Source organism: Salvelinus namaycush, chromosome 12 (assembly GCF_016432855.1).
Source record: "Salvelinus namaycush isolate Seneca chromosome 12, SaNama_1.0, whole genome shotgun sequence".
NCBI lineage: Eukaryota > Metazoa > Chordata > Actinopteri > Salmoniformes > Salmonidae > Salvelinus > Salvelinus namaycush.
In genome coordinates this window covers 31,401,180-31,424,097 of record NC_052318.1, presented here as the reverse complement: position 1 = coordinate 31,424,097, position 22,918 = coordinate 31,401,180, and the positions used below count along the sequence as shown (strand labels likewise).

At 42.6% G+C, this 22,918-nt stretch overlaps 1 protein-coding gene across 2 annotated transcripts in view; it reads right to left on the bottom strand.

The window, feature by feature from the left end:
- The window catches only part of dscama (Down syndrome cell adhesion molecule a), a 137,630-nt gene that overhangs the window by 34,509 nt on the left and 80,203 nt on the right, over positions 1 to 22,918 (bottom strand). For both annotated transcript variants that reach the window (XM_039004702.1, XM_039004703.1), the window contains exons 6-10: positions 21,542 to 21,838; positions 16,931 to 17,206; positions 14,861 to 15,139; positions 11,155 to 11,274; positions 5,837 to 6,016 (exon numbers count right to left, since the gene is read on the bottom strand). In XM_039004702.1, coding sequence (XP_038860630.1) covers positions 5,837 to 6,016; positions 11,155 to 11,274; positions 14,861 to 15,139; positions 16,931 to 17,206; positions 21,542 to 21,838 — 1,152 coding nt within the window. The remainder of the gene's footprint in view (positions 1 to 5,836; positions 6,017 to 11,154; positions 11,275 to 14,860; positions 15,140 to 16,930; positions 17,207 to 21,541; positions 21,839 to 22,918) is intronic.

The following is a 22,918-nucleotide window of genomic DNA, read 5'->3' as shown; positions in this document are numbered from 1 at the left end:
CACACGCACAAAGCTGTGAAAATACTGCTATTGCGACATAAGCAATTTCTGCTGACTGTGGGTGTCTGTGACATCGTTCATATACGAGGATGCATGGTGTATTATGGTTAGGCATTAGCCTATGCACAGACACTAATCACAATAAAAGTGTTTCACTACGACATCACAATAGCTGCAATTAATTTCCCTGTGGGTCCGCCACAATAGCCTGGCCGAATGGAATCTGTCGAAACCACTGAATTACAGTAGCAGCCTGAGAGGGCCATGATTCTTCAGTAATGGCCTGTGTGTGTGTGTGTGTGTGTGTGTGTGTGTGTGTGTGTGTGTGTGTGTGTGTGTGTGTGTGTGTGTGTGTGTGTGTGTGTGTGTGTGTGCCTATTAGTGTCTTTTCCAGAAATACAACCAGGTAAACTTGTGAGCGGGGTAATCCAGCCAAGAGCTCATCCAGTACTGTACATCACCTGACCACTTTACAGCCAGTCAGTTCCAGTGTTGCTGTAAGTGGCAGCAGCTTCTCCAGCAGCAGTGGTGTCGTATAGCCTGGATAAACAACACACACCAGCACAGCGCAGAGTGTACTGCATGCTACAGTAGTCTGCTGCATGTTTACTGTCTATGAAGAGGAGGACACAGTCTGGTGTGTGTACAGTATGTAACATTACACCTGCTCAGAAGAGGACAGGTTCAGTGGGTTAATGAGGGTCTCGTCTGGCACAAATGCACTGATCCACAGGAGACCAGGGAACAAGGCTCCCAGGGAGGCTCAGATTCCAGAGAGCAGGAGGGCCAGACACAACCAACACCCTGACCACACGACCACCTGCACAACGATCAAAACAACAACCTGAACCTGACACTCCGGGAGCTGAGCTCAGCTGAGGGAGAACACTGACACACAGGCTCACAAACAGACACACACACACACACACACACACACACACACACACACACACACACAAACAGACACACACACACACACACACACACACACACACACACACACACACACACACACACACACACACACACACACACACACACACACACACACACACACACACACACACACACACACACACACACACACACACACACACACACACACTACAGAGGGACATTAATAACAGGGTGTGTGTGTGTGTGTGTGTGTGTGTGTGTGTGTGTGTGTGTGTGTGTGTGTGTGTGTGTGTGTGTGTGTGTGTGTGTGTGTGTGTGAAAACACTCAAAGCAGCCTATGTCCAAACAATTTACACGGGGATGAAAATCGACCACTGCTGTGGGTACTCTGCTGTGTGTGTCTAGACATAAGGTTTTAGCTACAGTAAGTACATATAATTGTGTTTATCGGGGTGTGCATCCATATGAGTGTGTTTGTGTGTTGGTAAGTGTACGTGTCCTGGTATATGTATTGTGTGTGTGTGTGTTTGAGTAAGTGTGTGAGTGTATTATATGAGCGACTGAGTCAGAGAGACTGGCTCGGCAGTCTCAAATGGAGGTCGCTATGGAACATTTTCAACGCTGCAGGAGCTGTGTTTATTTTGCTTTATTCCGGAACAATGTGGACCGTCCTGACTTTCAACGCAGCAACTGTTTGCTTGCAGAGGACTACAGGGTCGAAGTGGCTACTCTTAGAAAACAAGTAGCGAACCTACACAAGCTACTTGGGAATCCACGCCTGTCTACTTTTTCTTTTTCTTCTACCCCAGTAGCAGGACGCCGTTCTGGTCTGGTGGAAGTGTCGCCCCAGTGTCGGCTCTCCACAGCCAACTGGTCAGTACTGTGCAGGGATCCCTCCCCGGAGGGGCCTTCCCCTTCTCTGGAGAACGGAGCTAGCAGGATGCTCCTGGATGATGGGGGATGTTCCTGTTCTCGACCCAACCAACCAGCCATGGAGATATGTCACTCATCATGTATCATGGAGATACTATATGTCACTCGCTGTGGAAGTCGAAGAAAACGTCCTCTGGCAAAGAGGGCCTCCTTGGAGATGTTAAGCCTGGACCGGACACAGACCAGAAATGGCTTTGCTGCCCTGGATACAGAGGTTCCGGCGCCTTCTGCCCTAGTGGTGTGGTCATGTACCACAAAGAGGGATTTAGGAAAATTACAATTGGCTCAGAACAGGGCAGCACGGCTTGCCCTTAAAAGTACACGAGGAGCTAACATTAATGATGTTTTTATTGAACCTTTATTTAACTAGGTAAGTCAGTTAAGAACAAATTCTTATTTACAATGACGGCCTACCAAAAGGCAAAATCCCTCCTGCATGGACGGGGGCTGGGATTAAACATTTTAAATAAATAAAATAAAAATATTGGACAAAACACACATCACGACAAGAGAGACAACACAACACTACATAAAGAGAGTCCTAAGACAACAACATAGCATGGCAGCAACACATGACAGCACAACATGGCAGCAGCACAGGGTACAAACATTATTGGGCTCAGACAACAGCACAAAGGGCAAGAAGGTAGAGACAACAATACATCACGCAAAGCAGCCACAACTGTCAGTAAGAGTGTCCATGATTGAGTCTTTGAATGAAGAGATTGAGATAACTGTCCAGTTTGAGTGTTTGTTGCAGCTCGTTCCAGTCGCTAGCTGCAGCGAACTGAAAAGACAAGAGACCCAGGGATGTGTGTGCTGTGGGGACCTTTCACAGAATGTGACTGGCAGAACGGGTGTTGTATGTGGAGGATGAGGGCTGCAGTAGATATCTCAGATAGGGGGGAGTGAGGCCTAAGAGGGTTTTATAAATAAGCATCAACCAGTGGGTCTTGCGACGGGTATACAGAGATGACCATGATATGTATGTCAATCTCTAATGGCTCAAAGTGGAAGAGAGATTGACTTCATCACTACTTGTTTTTGTAAGAAGTGTTGACAAGCTGAATGTACCAAGCTGTCTGTTTAACCTACTAGCACACAGCTCGGACACCCATGCATACCCCACAAGACATGCCACCAGAGGTCTCTTCACAGTCCCCAAGTCCAGAACAGACCATGGGAGACGCACAGTACTACATAGAGCCATGACTACATGGAACTCTATTCCACATCAGATAACTGATGCAAGCAGTAGAATCAGATGAAAAAACTGGTAGAAATATACCTTATGGAACAGCGGGAACTGTGAACAGACACTCACAATTGTACAGACAAACGTATTCACACACAAGAGCTAGCACATGCACTGTACAAACATGCACATTGTAATATTGTTGTATGGTGGCATTATACATTTAAGCAATAAGGCCTGGGGGGTGTCGTATATGGCCAATATACCATGGCTAAGGGCTGTTCTTCAGCATGACGCAATGCGGAGTGCCTGGACACAGCCCTTAGCCATGGTATATTGGCCATATATCACAAAACCCCCAAGGTGCCTTTTGCTATCATAAACTGGTTACCAACATAATTAGAGCAGTAAAAATAAATCTGATATACCACGGCTTTCAGGCAATCAGCATTCAGCGCTCGAAACACCCAGTTTATAATTTGTATTCTAGACATGTAGTGGTGTAATAACGTTATATGATGTACTGTTTTATCTTTTGTTTTATATATAACGTAAGTGCCTTAATGTGTGCAGCGGGCCATCGCACATGCACGCACGTACAGACACACACACTCACAAGGACACACATGTACACAAACCATGCACACATACAGTACCAGTCAAAAGTTTGGACACACCTACTCATTGCAGGGTTTTTCTTTATTTTTACTCTTTTCTACACTGTAGAATAATAGTGAACACTTCAAAACTATGAAATAACACATGAAATATTTGAGATGTAAGGGCTATTTGACCAAGAAGGAGAGTGATGGTGCTGCATCAGATGACCTGGCCTCCACAATCACCCGACCTCAACCCAACTGAGATGATTTGGGATGAGTCGGACTACAGAGTGAAGGCAAAGCAGACAACAGGTGCTCAGCATATATATGAACTCCTTCAAGACAGTTGGAAAAGCAATCCTCATGAAGCTGGTTGAGAGAATGCCAAGAGTGTGCAAAGCTGTCATCAAGGCAAAGGGTGGCTACTTTGAAGTATCTCATATATAAAATATATTTTGATTTGTTTAACACTTTTTTTGATTACTACGTAATTCCATATGTGTTATTTCATAGTGTTGATGTCTTCACTATTATTCTACAATGTAGAAAATAATAAAAATAAAGAAAAACTTGAATGAGTAGGTGTCCAAACTTTTGACTGGTACGCACACAAACAACACATACCTCTAAGACACACTAAGAGCCTGATTTACCCAACAACTTTGGGTAAATCTATGCAGTTTATACAGTCTATTCACCATCAACATCAAAAGTGGAAATCCTTCAACAGACAAGATGAAAACAATAGTCTAGCCTCAATTGTCTACAGTTGACTTTTTTTCACCTGAAGAGGGCAGTGTTTCTATTGGGAAAATCTACAGTGAGAACGTATAGTATAATGCGGTATGCATGTGGGAGCAGCAGACTGAAAGTGAGGAACGCTTGGAGGGATCCCGCTTTTGATTAGTTGTCAAATAAAACTGCTTTCATTTCACTTGAAGCACAAGAATATGGTACAGTGCATGTCATCTAGGTTGTATAACTACATTGCATCGTAAGAAATAATGCCACATCTAATTGTAGAGTTAACATAATATTGGGAACCATGTCTGAAGAGGCTGAAAACATCAAATCAATGGACGTGTGTGTGTGTGTGTTTGTGTTTGTGTATATGTGTGTGTGATTAGGGGGATGGAACTGGCTCTAGAGGGGGGTGATGGGCACAACTCCCCATCATGTCACTACCAATCAAATCCCAGTGGTTAAACTGGGAGACACACAATGATGGGAGATGGAGGGAGGAGGGAAGGAGGGAGGCGAGATAGATACAGACAGACAGGGGAGGGGAAATCATATTGCATCAGAAATGAAATACAGTTAAATATTACACACACATAAAGACAGAGAGAGAAATACAGAAAGGGAAGACTGAGCAAAATAGGAAGCAGAAGAGGAGGAGGAGGAAAAGGAGGAGAGGAAGCCAGACATACAGAAAAGCAGCCTAGGGAGGGGGAGAAGAGAGAGAAGGGAAGAAAAGGGAGGGAGATAGACTGGTAGCCCATCCCTCCCCCAGCCCTCTTTTCCACATGGTAGCCTCTGCCTGCATATAGAGTTCAGAGCCTAATGGAGGGGAGCTAAGTCCATGGCCACTCAGCGGATAAACGCCTGTGTTTCTCAGAGAGAAAGAGAGCGATGGAGACCGGCGACATTGCATGGTTGCTTTTGTGGGATGTGTTCAGGCAGAATGACACAGGGCCGTGGTGGTGGTGGCACCACACTGGTGGCTTCTCTGTCACAGAGCACAGTGACTTCAGTCAACTTAACCTTCAGCCATTTAACACCACCACGCAGCACTTTACTGGATCACCTCACTGTAAATACAGGGAAAGATGACCAGCTAACAACCGCTGTACATCCATACAGGGCTGAAATGTGGATCTTTGACATCCCTATAACACTTTATTCCAACACAGAGACACTCACTCCAGCACAGAACAGTAACATGACTCAACAACAAAAAGACTCCACAAAATGACTGCTATGAATGTCTCTAATGGGTGCCAACATGTAGCCTACTGCTTCCCCATGGGTCTCTCTGTGGAACTTGCAGTACATGATCCTTTCAAGAAGAGAGGTCTTACTTTTATCACTGAGCTTTAAAAAATGGACATTGGAGAACACAGACATTCCAGGATAAAGAGGGGGTCTTCCATTTGACACTGAGATCCATGTATAAAGCCATGAAAGATGGGGGTCTTCATTGACTTACTTTTGACGTTGAGGTACATGGACTTGCTGACGTCAGCTCCCACGTCATTGCTGACCTTACACAAGTAGTAGCCACTGTCCTCCTCCAGCACGTGTTTGATTAGCAGAGAGCCGTTGACCAGCACCTGGATACGGAAGCCTGAGTTCAGGGCTATAGGCTGGAACTGGGGAACCCCCGCACCTGGGGAGGGAGAGAGAGAAAGGGAGAGGTGGATGAGGGAGAGAGAGGAGGAAGGGGAGGGGTGGATGGAGGGAGAGGAGGAAGGGGAGGTGTAAGATGTTTTAATAACACCCATTGCATTGTTTATGATCAAATTACGAGAAATTACTACATAATGGATGGATGTTTTGCATCAACAAACATTACAGTACATTTCCTTTTACTCTGTTATCGTAATGTGAGAAGCTGTTGCTTTCCTTTCTCTTACTGTTGGTTTAGACTTACAGTACAGTGCTGCGCTTTCACCATTCAACCTCAAGGCTGTGGACACTGTGTTGGCTCTCATAAACGAATGATCTATAATAAAAAAGCTTGCCGTAGAACAATGTTGTGTATCAGCAAGATAGTCAGAGGAGTAGAAATTAAAGATGCACAGTTACAAAATAACTCTGTTCTCCTCAATCATGAAAGTCCTTGAGTGGCCCAGCCAGAGCCCAGACTTGAACCCTGGAGACCTGAAAATAGCTGTTCAGCGACGCTCCCCATCTAAACTGACAGAGCTTGAGAGGATCTGCAGAGAAGAATGGGAGAAACTACCCAAATACAGGTGCGCCAAGCTTGTAGCGTCAAACCCAAGAAGACTTGACTCGAGGCTGAAATCACTGCCAAAGGTGCTTCAACAAAGTACTGAGTAAAGGGTCTAGGAATTCTTATGTAAATGTGATATTTCCATTTTTTTTGCAAGAATTTCTAAAAACCTGTTTTTGCTTTGTCATTACGGGGTATTGTGTGTAGATTAAGGAGAGAAAAATTTGTTTTAATCTATTTTAGAATAAGGCTGTAACGTAACAAAATGTGGAAAAAGTCAAGGGGTTTGAAAACTTTCCGAATTAACTGTATTTTTGTTAGCTGCATGTCTGACATAACTCCGCTAGTCCTAAACTCAGCAAAAAAAAGAAACGTCCCTTTTTCAGGACCCTGTCTTTCAAAGATAATTCGTAAAAATCAAAATAACTTCACAGATCTTCATTGTAAAGGGTTTAAACACTGTTTCCCATGCTTGTTCAATGAACCATAAACAATTAATGAACATGCACCTGTGGAACGGTCGTTAAGACACTAACAACTTACAGACGGTAGGCAATTAACCTTTCTAGGACACACGTTCCACTAGCGGAACCCACCCCAACATTCCACTGAAAAGGCAGCAAATATTCAAAAATATTTTAGAAATATGTAACTTTCACACATTAACAAGTCCAATACAGCAAATGAAAGATAAACATCTTGTTAATCTACCCATCGTGTCCGATTTTTTAAATGTTTTACAGCGAAAACACAACATATATTTATGTTAGATTACCACCAAATCCAAAAAACACACAGCCATTTTTCCCAGCCAAAGATAGTCACACAAAAGCAGAAATAGAGATAAAATTAATCACTAACCTTTGATAATCTTCAGATGACACTCATAGGACATCATGTTACACAATGCATTTATGTTTTGTTTGATAATGTGCATATTTATATCCACAAATCTCGGTTTACATTGGCGCCATGTTCAGAAATGCCTCCAAAATATCCGGAGTAATTACAGAGAGCCACGTCAAATAACAGAAATACTCATCATAAACTTTGATGAAAGATACATGTTTTACATATAATTAAAGATACACTTGTTCTTAATGCAACCGCTGTGTCAGATTTTTTTTTAAACTTTAGTAAAAAGCACACCATGCAATAATCTGAGACGGCGCTCAGATTTAACAAAATTTCTCCGCCATGTTGGAGTCAACAGAAATATGAAATTAAGGGGCCTCCCGGGTGGCACAGTGGTCTAGGGCACTGCATCGCAGCGCTAGCTGTGCCACCAGAGACTCTGGGTTCGCGCCCAGGCTCTTTCGCAGCCGGCCGCGACCGGGAGGTCCGTGGGGCGACGCACAATTGACCTAGCATCGTCCGGGTTAGGGAGGGTTTGGCTGATAGGGATATCCTTGTCTCATCGTGCACCAGCGACTCCTGTGGCGGGCTGGGCGCAGTGCGCACTAACCAAGGTAGCCAGGTGCACGGTGTTTCCTCAGACACATTGGTGTGGCTGGCTTCTGGGTTGGAGGCGTGCTGTGTTAAGAAGCAGTGCGGCTTGGTTGGGTTGTGTTTCGGAGGACGCATGGCTTTCGACCTTCGTCTCTCCCGAGCACGTACGGGAGTTGTAGCGATGAGACAAGATAGTAATTACTAACAATTGGATACCACGAAATTGGGGAGAAAAGGGGGAAATACAAAATTACATCATAAATATTCCCTTAACTTTCCCTATCTTCATCAGAATGCAATGCCAGGAATCCTAGTTCCACAATAAATCGTTGTTTAGTTCGATAATGTCCATTACTTATGTCTAAGTAGCTACTTTTGCTAGCATGTTTAGTGCACATGTCCAAACGCTTGCGCAGATGCAGGCGAACTCGGACAAAAACTTCAAAAAGTTATATAACAGGTCAAAAAAACTGGTCAAACTAAGTAGAGAATCAATCTTCAGGATGTTGTTATCATAACTATCCAATAACGTTCCAACCGGAGAATTCCTTTGTGTCTCTAGAAGAAATGTAACGCAAGGCGATATCATGTGGAATGCGCATGACCAGGAACTGGCATTCTGCCAGACCACTGACTGAAACACCTCCCATCCGGCCCCACATCACACTAGAGGCTTCATTCCACGTTCTACAGACTGTTGACATCTAGTGGAAGGCGTAGGAAGTGCAAACAGATCCATATCTTACAGGGAATTGAAAAGGCGATGAGTTGAACATCGACCAGCCTCAGAATTCTCACTTCCTGTTTGGAATATTTCTCAGGTTTTTGCCTGCCATATGAGTTCTGTTATACTCACAGACATCATTCAAACCGTTTTAGAAACTTCAGAGTGTTTTATATCCAATAGTAATAATAATATGCATATATTAGCATCTGGGACAGAGTAGGAGGCAGTTCACTATGGGCACGCAATTCATCCAAAAGTGAAAATGCTGCCCCCTATCATAAAGAAGTTAAAAATATAAATATTTTGGAGATGATTTCATTTTCAAATAACCGAAAGTGAGAGGTTGTAATCTGAATAAAGGGAAAAAGGCCATTCTTGAACATGGGGTGAGACAGTTTTACTAATCTGTATAGAACCAGTTTTAAGTATAACTTTTGTGACTGATGCCTTTAGTGAGAGTTTTAATGCTTTAATATTTAATCATTTCTGCCCTCCGAATACATATTCATTATTTAAATAGGACCATTTAATTATGTCTGGCTTGCTGTTCCAAATAAAATGGAATATCTTTTGCTCATTTAATTTAAAAAAACAGGTCACTAGGTGTAGGCAAGACCATAAGAAAATACGTAAACTGGGATATGACTAAAGAGTTAATCAGGGTGATTTCCCCACAAATATATATTTACCTTTCCATGGTAGCAAGATCTTATCTACTTTTGCTAACTTTCTATTAAAATGTATTGAAGTGAGATAATTTCTTTCTTTCGGGATATGTATACCGAGTATGTCCACATCACCGCCATACCATTTTATTGGTAAACTACAAGGTAATGTAAAAGTTGTAAAGATCCAATATGTAATATAGAACACAATTTGGAGAGGAGAGGTTATAAAAAGTATCTACATCCTCTAAGAGGTTGTGGAGGGATCCAAGTTGTGGATTTTTAAAGAAAACATGAATTATCAGTGTACAATGACACCTTTGTTTTTAAGTACTGGATTTCGTGCTTGATATTGTTGTTGGAACTGATTTCAATAGCTAACATTTCATGGCCATAATAAATAGATACACAGATAGTGGACAACCTTGTTTTACTCCTCTTAACAGTTTAAAACTTCCCGAAAAGTAGCCATTATTTACTATTTTACACATAGGGTCACTATACATAACTTTAACCCATTTTATAAGACATTCTCCAAAATTGAAATATTCCAGGCATTTATATATATCAATTCCAGTCGTACTTAATCAAAAGCGTTTTCAAAGTCAGCTATGAATACCAAGCCTGATTTCCCAGATGTTCATAGTGTTCTATTGTTTACAGTACTTGTCCTATATTATCTCCAATATATCATCCATGTAAAAAACCTGTCTGATTAGGATGAATAATATCCAACAATACCTTTTTAATTCTATGCATTTTGCTTGAATTTTGGCATCACAACACTGAACACTGAACACAACACTAAGGGGACTCCATTTTTTTTCAACGGACTAGGTCTTCATATTTACCACTTGGATACTGTTTCAGTAATAGCGGCAGGTAGCCTAGTGGTTAGAGCATTGAAGAGATTGAATCCCTGAGCTGACAAGGTAAAAATCTGTTGTTCTGCCCCTGAACAAAGCAGTTAACCCACTGTTCCTAGACTGTCATTGAAAATAAGAATTTGTTAACTGACTTGCCTAGTTAAATAAAGGTTAAAAAAAAATATATATATAATGAAATCAGGCCTTCTTGTTGAGTATCTGATAATCTACCATTTTTATAGGTGTGCTACATGCGGTCCTCTGAGTATTTAAAAAAAAAAATTGTATACCTCCACTGGTATGCCATCCAGCCCTGGAATTTTCCGGACTTAAAGGCTTTAATTGCATCAAGAAGTTCCTCCTCTGTAATTTGGCCTTCACATGAGTCTTTCTGCACAGCTGTTAATTGTACATTATTAATAGAAAAAAATCCATACAATTAACTTCGGTTAGTGGAGATGGAGGAGACTGAAACTAAAACATATGTACTTTGCTTCCTCTTTCAAAATATGGTTTGATGAATCATGGGTGACTCCATCATTTGTAACAAGTTTCAGTCAATAATTTTTGGTAGCATTTCTATGTTGAAGATGAAAAAATTATTTGGTGCATTTTTTCCGATATTCCATCCAGTTCGCTTTACTTGTATAATATTTATAAATTAGATTTTTCTGGAATAAGTTCCTCCATTTATTTTAGTTTTTATTTTAACTAACTTATGTGCCTCTATGGTACACATTGACACCTTATAGAGTCCATGCCCTGACGAATTGAGGCTGTTGAGGGCAAAAGGGGGTGCAACTCAATATTAGGAAAGTGTTCCTAATGTTTTGTACACTCAGTGTATATTGTGGTGCTATTTACCTTTGGAATACTTCCACACTATGGTAGGGACGGGGTATCCCTCTGCAGAGCAGTTGAGGATCACAGCTTTCCCATAGATGCCATCCTGGTCCTTGGGCTGCACCACAAATTTGGGAGGGACTGGTTAGGAGAGGAACAAAAAAAAGGTAATTGATTATTGTATACCTTTATTTAACTAGGCAAGTCAGTTAAGAACAAATTCTTATTTACAATGACGGCCTACCCGGATGACGCTGGGCTAATTGTCTACCTCCCTATGGGACTCTCAATCACGGCCAGATGTGATGCAGCCTGGATTAACACTGGTTATACTGTTATGGTGTTTTAGTTTGAGTTTGTAATACCTTGTGGCTTAAATAGTGGAAATTAGAAATATATTTTCACACCAAGTGTAAGAAAAACAAGAGGAGCCAATGATAACGTAGGTTAGCATATTAGCAGGGTTGGGGTCCATTCCATTTCAATTCCAGTCAATTCATAAAGTAAACAAAATTCAAATTCAAATGTGTTCCTCATTGAAAAGCATCGAAGAGAATTGGAATTTCAGTTTCCTTTGTGAATTGACTGGAATTGAAATGGAATTAACCCCAACCATGCATATTAGCCTTCAGTAGTGGAATAAGTGGCATCTCACATCACAACATTAAAATAAAATTATGGTAATTGCTGCTATTTGGATTACATGCTGACCAGAGCAAAAGCGTCGCGTGATCGAGTGTTGCAAATACATTTACACATACATGTTATTCAATCATTGCACCCACACTGCTCGTGCGCGTCAGCGAGCGTCTGCGTAGCCAGGTGCTAAAATAGAATTTGGTTCTATTTCTGACGCTTAACGCGCTGCAAGTCCTGCCTTAAAGGGGTTTGGAGTCAGCCAGGATATTCTGGAGAGGGTGTACAGCAGCTTGGTGGAGAGCATCCTCACGTTCAATATGACAGTCTGGTATGGTAATCTGAGCGTGAGGAGCAAAAACAAACTGACCAGAATAGTAAACACAGCCAGCAGAGTAATTGGTCGACCACAGGCACATTTGAACATTCTGTTCCACAAGGCAACCAAAAAGAAGGCACTGGCTGTCATTGGCAACCCCTCCAACCCTCTACACCCTCAGATTGAGAGGCTTCCCTCTGGCCGGCACTTTAGAATGCCCATGACCAAGAAGAACATGTTCAAACATGAATTCGTTCCTTGTGCTGTTGGACTACTAAATGCAAAGTAAATTGTATCGGTATACAGTTGACGTCGAAAGTTTACATACACCTTAGCCAAATACATTTAAACTCAGTTTTTCACAATTCCTGACATGTAATTCCTGACATGTAATTCCCTGTTTTAGGTCAGTTAGGATCACCACTTTATTTTAAGAATGTGAAATGTCAGAATAGTAGTAGAAAGAATGATTTATTTCAGCTTTTATTTCTTTCATCACATTCCCAGTGGGTCAGAAGTTTACATGCACTCAATTAGTATTTGGTAGCATTGAATTTAAATTGTTTAACTTGGGTCAAACGTTTCAGGTAGCCTTCCACAAGCTTCCCACAATAAATTGGGTGAATTTTGGCCCATTCCTCCAGACAGAGCTGGTGTAACTGAGTCAGGTATGTAGGCCTCCTTGCTCACACATGCTTTTTCAGTTCTGCCCACAAATTTTCTACAGGATTGAGGTCAGGGCTTTGTGATGGCCACTCCAATACCTTGACTTTGTTGTCCTTAAGCCATTTTGCCACAACTTTGGAAGTATGCTAGGGGTCATTGTCCATTTGCAAGACCCATTTGCGAACAAGCTTTAACTTCCTGACTGATGTCTTGAAATGTTGCTTAAATATAGCCACATCATTTTCTTTCCTCATGATGCCATCTAGTTTGTGAAGTGCACCAGTCCCTCCTGCAGCAAAGCACCCCCACAACATGATGCTGCCACCCCCGTGCTTCACGGTTGGGATGGTGTTCTTCGGCTTGCAAGCCTCCCCCTTTTCCCTCCAAACATAACGATGGTCATTATGGCCAAACAGTTCCATTATTGTTTCGTCAGACGAGAGGACATTTCTCCAAAAAGTACGATCTTTGTCCTCATGTGCAGTTGCAAACCGTAGTCTGGCTTTTTATGTCGGTTTTGGAGCAGTGGCTTCTTCCTTGCTGAGCGGACTTTCAGGTTATGTCGATAGGACTCGTTTTACTGTGGATATAGATACTTTTGTATCTGTTGTCTCCAGCATCTTCATGAGGTCCTTTGCTGTTGTTCTGGGATTGATTTGCACTTTTCGCACCAAAGTACGTTCATCTCTAGGAGACAGAACGTGTCTCCTTCCTGAGCGGTATGACGGCTGCGTGGTCCCATGGTGTTTATACTTGCGTACTATTGTTTGTACAAATGAACGTGGTACCTTCAGGCATTTGGAAATTGCTCCCAAGGATGAACCAGACTTGTGGAGGTCTATCAGAAGCTTCTGAAGCCATGACATAATTTTCTGGAATTTTCCAAGCTGTTTAAAGCCACAGTCAACTTAGTGTATGTAATCTTGTGACCCACTGGAATTGTGACACAGTGAATGAAGTGTGAAGTGAAATAATCTGTCTGTAAAGAATTGTTGGAAATACTACTTGTATCATGCACAAAGTAAATGTCCTAACCGACTTGCCAAGACTATAGTTTGTTAACAAGAAATGTGTGGAGTGGTTAAAACAAGTTTAATGATTCCAACCTAAGTGTATGTAAACTTCCGACTTCAACTGTATCTAGTGCAGTTGGGACAGTGGTTGTTTGTGAATGAATGTATTACTGTCTTCTATGTTTTTAGTGTATGCAACATGATGGACTGACTGGTTTAAATGTGTATGATGTGAGAATGTATGTGATTATTTTAATGAAGGTGATGCCAAAGAAAAATGTCCATCCTGGATGGACAATAAAGTTTTATTCTATTCTATTATATTCTATTCAATATCCTCATTGTTTTTTAGGAGCATACACCCAATGCCATCTCCTCATAGATTTTTAGGAGCATATACCTACATGGGTGATTAAAAGAGGAACTGAGGTCCACACTCCAGTCAGTTGTGGTAACGCACAGTAGGTTGCCAACCGCCATATGAAGTCCAAAGAAGAAGAAGCAGCTTGAAGGAAGGAGGAGAGATGACAAGAACGAATTCGGTTTTACCGTTTTATCTGTGGATTAATTGTCGGAGTAGAGGACCTTGTGAATTTCAGGTAAAATAACAACCCAATGTTTATATCCCAGGACAAATTAGCTAGCAACAGCAAATTCATATAATTGGTTCAGAGTTTGTTTTGATATTTCGACCTGCGTGTCCTGATCGCTACTGGTGTGGGTGTACAAAATCAACTTGCGTGAGATAGCGCACGTGGACGCACTCGTTCGCACGCGTTCGTGCGGTCTGGTCAGCATGTTAGGGTTATATTTTCTTTAAGCATATAGTTTGCCAGGTTTTCCTGTGCTATACCCAACATAGGCCTAGTGGTAGGTTGATTTGGATCCACTCCAACTGTAGGGGAACATATGAAGAGAGTTGTATCTAGCAAAATACTTGCAAAACTGCCAAATACCTTCTAGACTCATATCTTTGAGTAGGGTCAAGCCTTCTCGCCCCTTTTCCCCATCCCCACCCTCTCCCCTATTCACCCCTCTCCACCCCCCCCCTCCCAGCCCACCTCCCCCCTTTCTCCCTCCCCTCCTCCCTCACCCCTGACAATGAGCTGACTCTGGTGTTCCACGGTGGCGGCCTGGTTGCGTGCAATGCAGGTGTAGTTGCCATTGTGCAGGAGAGACAGGTTGGAGATACGCAGGGAGCTGGTGAAGTCTATGTTGTCGATGGTTACACTCAGGCTGGCCGGGATTGGCTGACCGTCCTTCTGCCATGTGATGAAGACAGGCTGGTCACCTGACATCACCACACACGGAATGAACACACGCTGGCCGATGGAGAAACGTGGGAACTCAAAGGGATGGATGGTGGGAGGAACTACGGGAGAAAGAGAGGGGTTGAGTTAAGGCTAGCATATTTATTTACGTCTCTAAAAGGATTCAACTCAGTTAGTTCTATTTATACACCATTGTAAGTTTAGCAGGTACCATCCTGTGAAACCCCTGTGAAAAGATTTCCCTAATCAGCCATCATCATATTCAGTCCATCACCTTATTAATAGCATGGCTTAACACAGTGGAGATGCAAGTGAGAGAGAGAAACGGATTATATTTCCCATTGTGGGGAGGCAGAATTCTCACTGAAATAACACGAATATGCCTGACTGCATGAGCATGGATGTGCTCTCCCTCTCCCTCTCTCTCTCTGGGGACACTGTAGACATCGTGAGAAACAGATGCTTTGGAGAATTAATGATTTAAAATAACATTGGAATAAGCAGCACTTCAGCGCTTATTTAATTCACAACAAAGTAGGCATAATGGGCTCCTGGGGATTCCCTCTCCTCTCCTCAGCCTCGGAATGCTAAGCAGCCGAGAGGCAAATTAGGCAGAGTGGGAATGACAGTGTTTCCAGCTTTGTCTAAGGCCGTAGCCAGCGTGATTTCCCCCGCCTTGCACACTCGTTAACGTTTAAATCACCAACAGTGTCACCAGCAAAGCACCCCCACACCATCATACCTTCTCCTCCATGCTTCACGGTGGGAACCACACATATGGACATCATCCGTTCACCTACTCTGCGTCTCACAAAGACACGACAAATCTCAAATTTGTATTCATCAGACCAAAAAGACAGATTTCCACCGGTCTAATGTCCATTTCTCGTGTTTTTTTGTTTTTTTTTAAGAACAAATTCTTATTTTACAATGACAGCTTACCCCGGCCAAACCCTCCCCTAACCCAGACGACGCTGGGTCAATTGTGTGCCGTCCTATGGGACTCCCGATCACAGCCAGATGTGACACAGTCCGGGATCAAACCAGGGTCTGTAGTGACGCCTCTAGCACTGAAGTGCCTTAGACCGCTGTGCCACTCAGGAGCTTGGCCCATGCAAGTCTCTTCTTCTTTTTGGTGTCCTTTAGTAGTGGTTTCCTTGCAGCAGTTTGTGTCTGTTACTTGAACTCTGTGAAGCATTTATTTGGGCTGCAATCTGAGGTGCAGTTAACTCTAATGAACTTATCCTCTACAGCAGAGGTAACTCTGGGTCTTCCTTTCCTGTGGCGGTCCTCATGAAAGCCAGTTTCATCATAGCGCTTGATGGTTTTTGCGACTGCACTGCAAATTTTCCGGATTGACTGACCTTCATGTCTTAATGGACTGTCATTTCTCTTTGCTTATTTGAGCTGTTCTAGCCACAATATGGACTTCGTCTTCTACCAAATAGGGCTATCTTCTTATCTTTTGTATACCACCCCTACCTTGTCACAACACAACTGAAACGCATAAAGGAAAGAAATTCCACAAATTAACTTTTAACAAGGCACACCTGTTAATTGAAATGCATTCCAGGTGACTCATGAAGTTGTTTGAGAGAATGCCAAGAGTTTGCAAAGCTGACATCAAGGCAAAGGGTGGCTACTTTGAAGAATCTCAAATATAAAATATACAGTGTTTTGGTTACTACATGATTCCATGTGTTATTTCATAGTTTGATGTCTTCACTATTATTCTACAATGTAGTAAATAGTAGACATGTATTAAAACAATGGAATGAGTAGGTGTGTCCAAACTTTTGACTGGTACTGTAGCTCTAGGTCGGGGAGCCCTGCGTTATATGTTTATTAACTGAGTCTGGCAGAATGAGACCAGGTTTGAGTGCGTACTCTACCTTTCACACTGACGTGCACACTTTGGCTGGTGGAGAGAGAAGGTGAGACCAGCACGCTACACGTGTACTCTCCCTCATCCACATCCTTCTGTACATCATACAGCTTTAGCGTGCCATTGTTCTCAAACGCCCGCTGCCGGTGGTTATAGGGGAGCAGGTTGGCATCCTTGTGCCACTTGATGGAGTAGTACGGGTAGCCAATGACGCGGCAGTGGATATACATGTCCCGCCCAGCAATGGCAGTGAGGTTTTTCATTGGTCGTATGCTGGCAGGCCCTTAAAGGAGACAGAAGAGAAATACCTCTCTTAAAATGATTTTGAGGCTAAGAAATGTGAAACTTTACAAGTGTGAGATGTTGAAGTGTGTCAAAAACCATGGATACAGACAGTGATTCATTCTGAAAGACAAAGGAAACATTTATTGGGGATTGTAACATATTAAAACAATATCTTACTGTGGATAATAGATTAGTATAATATCAACACCTCTTTTCCCTGTAATTAGTAAATAAAGGGCATAAATTATTGCCATTTATTTCCTATAATAGTCTTATGGAATAATAGCAATATAAAATCACCTCGGCCTGGGACCTATCCATAGCTGTTCCAGAGGGGGTTTTACCTACCTTCCAATTTTAATCTCTCTGAGGTGAAGTGAATATTTTTATACTGTTCTAGCACCAGCCATGATTGCGTTTGACAAGCATTAGACAATGTTCCCACTCTCCACTCATGAACCTATTATCAAAACTATTACTCATGTTCCCCCTGCTCTCTCTTTCACACTGCTGGAAAACCCACAGCATATATAACAAATATGACTCCATAATACAGCCCCTATCAGGGATACTGACTGACTATAAGTATATTTGACATACTGTAGATCAGTGTTTCCCAACCCTGGTCCTCCAGTACCCCCAACAGCACACATTTTTGTTGTAGCCCTGGACAAACACACTTCATTCAGCTCAATGAGAGCTTGATGATTAGTTGACAAGTTGAATCAGGTGTACTTGTCCAGCGTTTCAATAAAAATGTGTACTGTTGGGGGTACTGGAGGACCAGGGTGGGGAAACACTGTACTAATCTACAGTTGGATACTGTAGCTTGATACAGTCCCTTCAGAAAGTATTTACACCCCTTGACTTTTTCCACATTTTGTTGTTACAAAGTGGGATTAAAATGGATTTAATTGTAATTTTTTCTAGAAATTCTAACATTTGTAAAACATTTATGAAAATCATACACTTATATATCTTGATTAGATAAGTATTCAGGAGTCAATACATGTTAGAGTCACCTTTGCAAATGATTACAGCTGTGAGTATTTCTGGCTAAGTCTCAAAGAGCTTTCCACACCTGGATTGTGCAACAGTTGCCCATTATTATTTTCAAAAGTCTTCAAGCTTTTGAAATAAATAAATTCTCCCCAATTTTGTGATATCCAATTACGATCCAATTACAATCTTGTCTCATCCCTGCAACTCCCCAATGCGCTCAGGAGAGGGGAAGGTCAAGTCATGCGTCTTCTGAAACATGACTTGCTAAGCCACAGTTCTTAACACCTGCTCGCTTAACCCGGAAGCCAGCTGCACCAACGTGTTGGAGGAAACACAGTTCAAGTTACAACCGTGGTCAGCCTGCAGGCGCCCAGCCCGCCACAAGGAGTCGCTAGAGCGCGATGAGCCAAGTAAAGCCCCCCCAGCTAAACCTTCCCCTAACCTGGATGAGGCTGGGCCAATTGTGAACCGCCCTATGGGAGTCCCGGTCACGACCGGATGTGACACAACCTGGGATCGAACACCAGGATGTAGTGACGCCGTATCACTGTGATGCAGTGACTTAGACCGCTGCGCTACTCGGGAGGCATAGCCCATCTTTCTGATGCTGTATGGTCAAAAATAATATGATATTGTTGCCACCTGTAGTATTGAATGCAAGGGAAGCCATCAACCATTTGGCCTCCCTTCATAAAAACAATACAATAACAGCCAACATCAATCAGCGTAGCATTAAACTGATTGAGCTCAACTGTGAATGGTCCTGGCGCACCAAAAAAAGTGTCAATGGAAACCAGCTTGGATTTGGATTCACAACAATCACATCACATCAAGCCAAAAGTAATTTGACAGAAATAAACTTGAATTGTTGCATCTCATTGTGTTGTTGTCCTCCGGTGGCTAGGCAGCTAGCTAAAATTGTCCCTTTCCTAAATTAGCCATGGATGGAGATAGGGATTTGGACTTGTGGTTTTACTGAATTCTCTGTACTGGCCAAGTATTATAACAACGATTCTGATCCAACCGTAAATTCATACATGGTGCCTCTGGCCTGAGAGGATGGAAGTTCAATATGTAGCTAGATGTAGTAGGCTAATGTTAACTAACTGGCTAATTGTTGCTCATGAAAGGAAGTTTGGCTAGCGAGCAAGCATTTTAACCAGGTAGCCTAAGACAACAAAAACTAAAAGCGTGTACTGTACGACAGAGTCCACCTTTACTGCAACATGAAAGAGAAGAGGATGGCATTGGCGTTTCTCTACAAGTAGGGTGAGTCAACAGTTTTCTTCTACATGCAGACACACACACAAACACACAAACACAAACCAGTACTATAGACAGCCACATTATATTTAGCTTACATTGATTGGACTAAATTGTTTTTGGAATATTTTAGTTGTCACTGTATTAGACTAAGCAGAGGTGATTTAAAGATGTTGAAATGTTGTTTGTTTTTTACCCATCTGCCAATAGGTGCCCTTCTTTGTGAAGCATTAGAAATCCTCCCTGGTCTTTGTGGTTAAATCTGCTCGACTGAGGGACCTTACAGATAATTGTATGTGTGGGGTACAGAGAGGAGGTCGTCATTCAAAAATCATGTTAAACACTATTATTGTACACAGAGTGAGTCCATGCAACTTGTTATGTGACTTGTTTAGCAAATTATTACTCCTGAACTTGTTTAGGCTTGCCATAACAAAGGGGTTGAATACTTATTGACTCAAGACATTTCAGCTCTTCATTTTTGATTAATTTGTATACATTTTTTAAACATAATTCCACTTTGACATTAGGGGGTATTGTGTGTAGGCAAAAAACAACAACAATGTAATCCATTTTAAATTAAGACTGTAACACAACAAAATTTGGAAAATGTCAAGGTGTGTGAATACTGTGAAGGCACTGTCGAATAGAAGACAGTTTAACTATGTGGTGGTGTGCACCTCTAGTGCATTGCACAGGCATCCACGCTGCTACTCTCTTTAGCACGATTAAGGAGCCAACGATGCGAGAAACAGTCATTACACTATCTCCGCAATGGCACCTGTGGAGATTTCTCTGCTATGCTTGGCTGCATTCAGTGCTGTGCTCTGCGCTAGGCTAGCTAGCCTACTGACCTGGAGACTTTAACATCCCTTCACTAAGCCCAAGCTAAAGCTGCAACATGGTGATTTCCAGTAGGGTTGTCATGATACCAGTATCGAGTTACTAGGATACCTAATAATTATAAGAATGTGTTCTTAAACTGACTTGCCTAGTTAAATAAAGTTAAAATAAAACAATTTAAAAACTGATTTTCCATGGCAAAAAGGAAAACACAAAGTAGACTAAACTCTTTGGTTCTTTAAAAAACCTACTCTACGTAAAATAGTGTGTGCTATAGCCTGGAAAAGAAATGTGATTCTAGTTGACAACATAAGGTTGCTTGATTCCAACATTAGGACTGTTTTCCTTCATGTTTTGTTTCCTTGCCACGATACCTCTGAGTATCGCGATACTGGTATCGTGACAACTCTACTTTCCATGGGGCAAACCATCAAAAGGAGTTAATCAATCCGTAACACAGGCCATAGGCCTATCCTTCTCTGTTTGGAATTAGCATTAAGTAGAGGATGGAGGGCCTGGAGTCTCTAGATAGACCCCCAGAAACCATGGTGACAGTCTGTTCTACAGTAGCTGGCTTTAAAGCTGCCTGGCACCTCACTGCTGAGTGTAGATTGCTCCTCAGTCATATGCTAGTGCAAGTGTAAATCAACTTAATAGTGTCCCAATATCAAGCCATCAGCGGGTGTTAGATAGGGCATTAGAGAAGTTACCGCTGACAGCAGAGAGTGATGATCGCAGCACTATACGAGCCCCTAGGATAATTTGCCATGTTTTGAATAGGAAATGAAAGCAAAAGGGGAAAAAATGGGGACAGACAGACAGAGGAACTAGTTGACACAAAGAGACCCACATCGACACAGACAGGACGACAGATGGGGAAAACAGACCAGATAGAACACACAGACACACACATCAACACACACCCAGACAAAGACAAACAAGTACACAAACACAGACACAGGTACACCTCTTTGTGATGACATACGTAAACAAAACAAGAAGGAAAGAAACAAACAAATGGTGCACAACTAACACAGCACACACAGAAAACACACACACAACCAACATAGAGACCCTGGAAAGAGCTCAGAAGAGGTTATTCTGGTACACTCAAAGGAGCTTAGCAAAACATGCATCAGAAAAAACAACAAAAACAACAACAACAAATTAATTCATGAACATGTGTAAAATGTAATTGTTTTGGAGGAGCTGATCTGACAAGCACCTCTTACGTTTATTCGCGCCTGGTAGGAGACCGCCCCGGCCGAATTGTTGCAGATGCACCGGTAGACACCCCCGTCCGGCCCCGTGGTCTGGCTGATGTTCAGGTGGCTGACCACATGGCCCTCCTGGCTGGTGTAGTGGCCAATGCGGTGGCGGGAGTCCCTGATCACCGGCTCGTCGTCCAGCGTCCACGTCACCCTGGGCTCCGGAGTGCCTTTCACCGTGCAGAATAGTGACACAAACTCGTTGGTTCCAAACACTTTCTCACTGAAGGAGGAGATGATCTTGGGCGTGCCATCTGGAGAGAAGTGGAGAGGGAGACAAGATGGGAGGTGGGTTAGCGCTAAAGGTGTTTATTCTAGTAGATGGGAGGTGGGTTAGAGCTCAAGGTGTTATAGCAGATGGAGGTGGGTGAGAGCTCAAGGTGTTATAGTAGATGGAGGTGGGTTAGAGCTCAAGGTGTTATAGTAGATGGAGGTGGGTTAGAGCTCAAGGTGTTATAGTAGATGGAGGTGGGTTAGAGCTCAAGGTGTTATAGTAGATGGAGGTGGGTTAGAGCTAAAGGTGTTTCTTCTAGTAGATGGGAGGTGGGTTAGAGCTAAAGGTGTTTCCTCTAGTAGATGGGAGGTGGGTTAGAGCAAAAGGTGTTTCTTCTAGTAGATGGGAGGTGGATTAAAGCTAAAGGTGTATCTTCTAGTAGATGGGAGGTGGATTAGAGCTAAAGGTGTAATAGCAGATGGGAGGTGGATTAGAGCTAAATGTGTTTCTTCTAGTAGATGTGAGGTGGGTTAGAGCTAAAGGTGTAATAGCAGATGGGAGGTGGATTAGAGTAAAGGTGTATCTTCTAGTAAATGGGAGGTGGGTTAGAGCTAAAGGTGTTTCTTCTAGCAGATGGGAGGTGGGTTAGAGCTAAAGGTGTATCTTCAAGTAGATGGGAGGTGGGTTAGAGCTAAAGGTGTATCTTCTAGTAGATGGGAGGTGGGTTAGAGCTAAAGGGGTTTCTTCTAGTAGATGGGAGGTGGGTTAGAGCTAAAGTTGTTCTAGTAGATGGGAGTTGGGTTAGAGCTAAAGGTGTTTCTTCCGGTAGATGGGAGGTGGATTAGAGCTAAAGGGGTTTCTTCTAGTAGATGGGAGGTGGGTTAGAGCTAAAGATGTTCTAGTAGATGGGAGTTGGGTTAGAGCCAAAGGTGTATCTTCTAGTAGATGTGAGGTGGGTTAGATCTAAAGGTGTTCTAGTAAATGGGAGGTGGGTTAGAGCTAAAGGTGTTTCTTCTAGCAGATGGGAGGTGGGTTAGAGCTAAAGGTGTATCTTCAAGTAGATGGGAGGTGGGTTAGAGCTAAAGGTGTATCTTCTAGTAGATGGGAGGTGGGTTAGAGC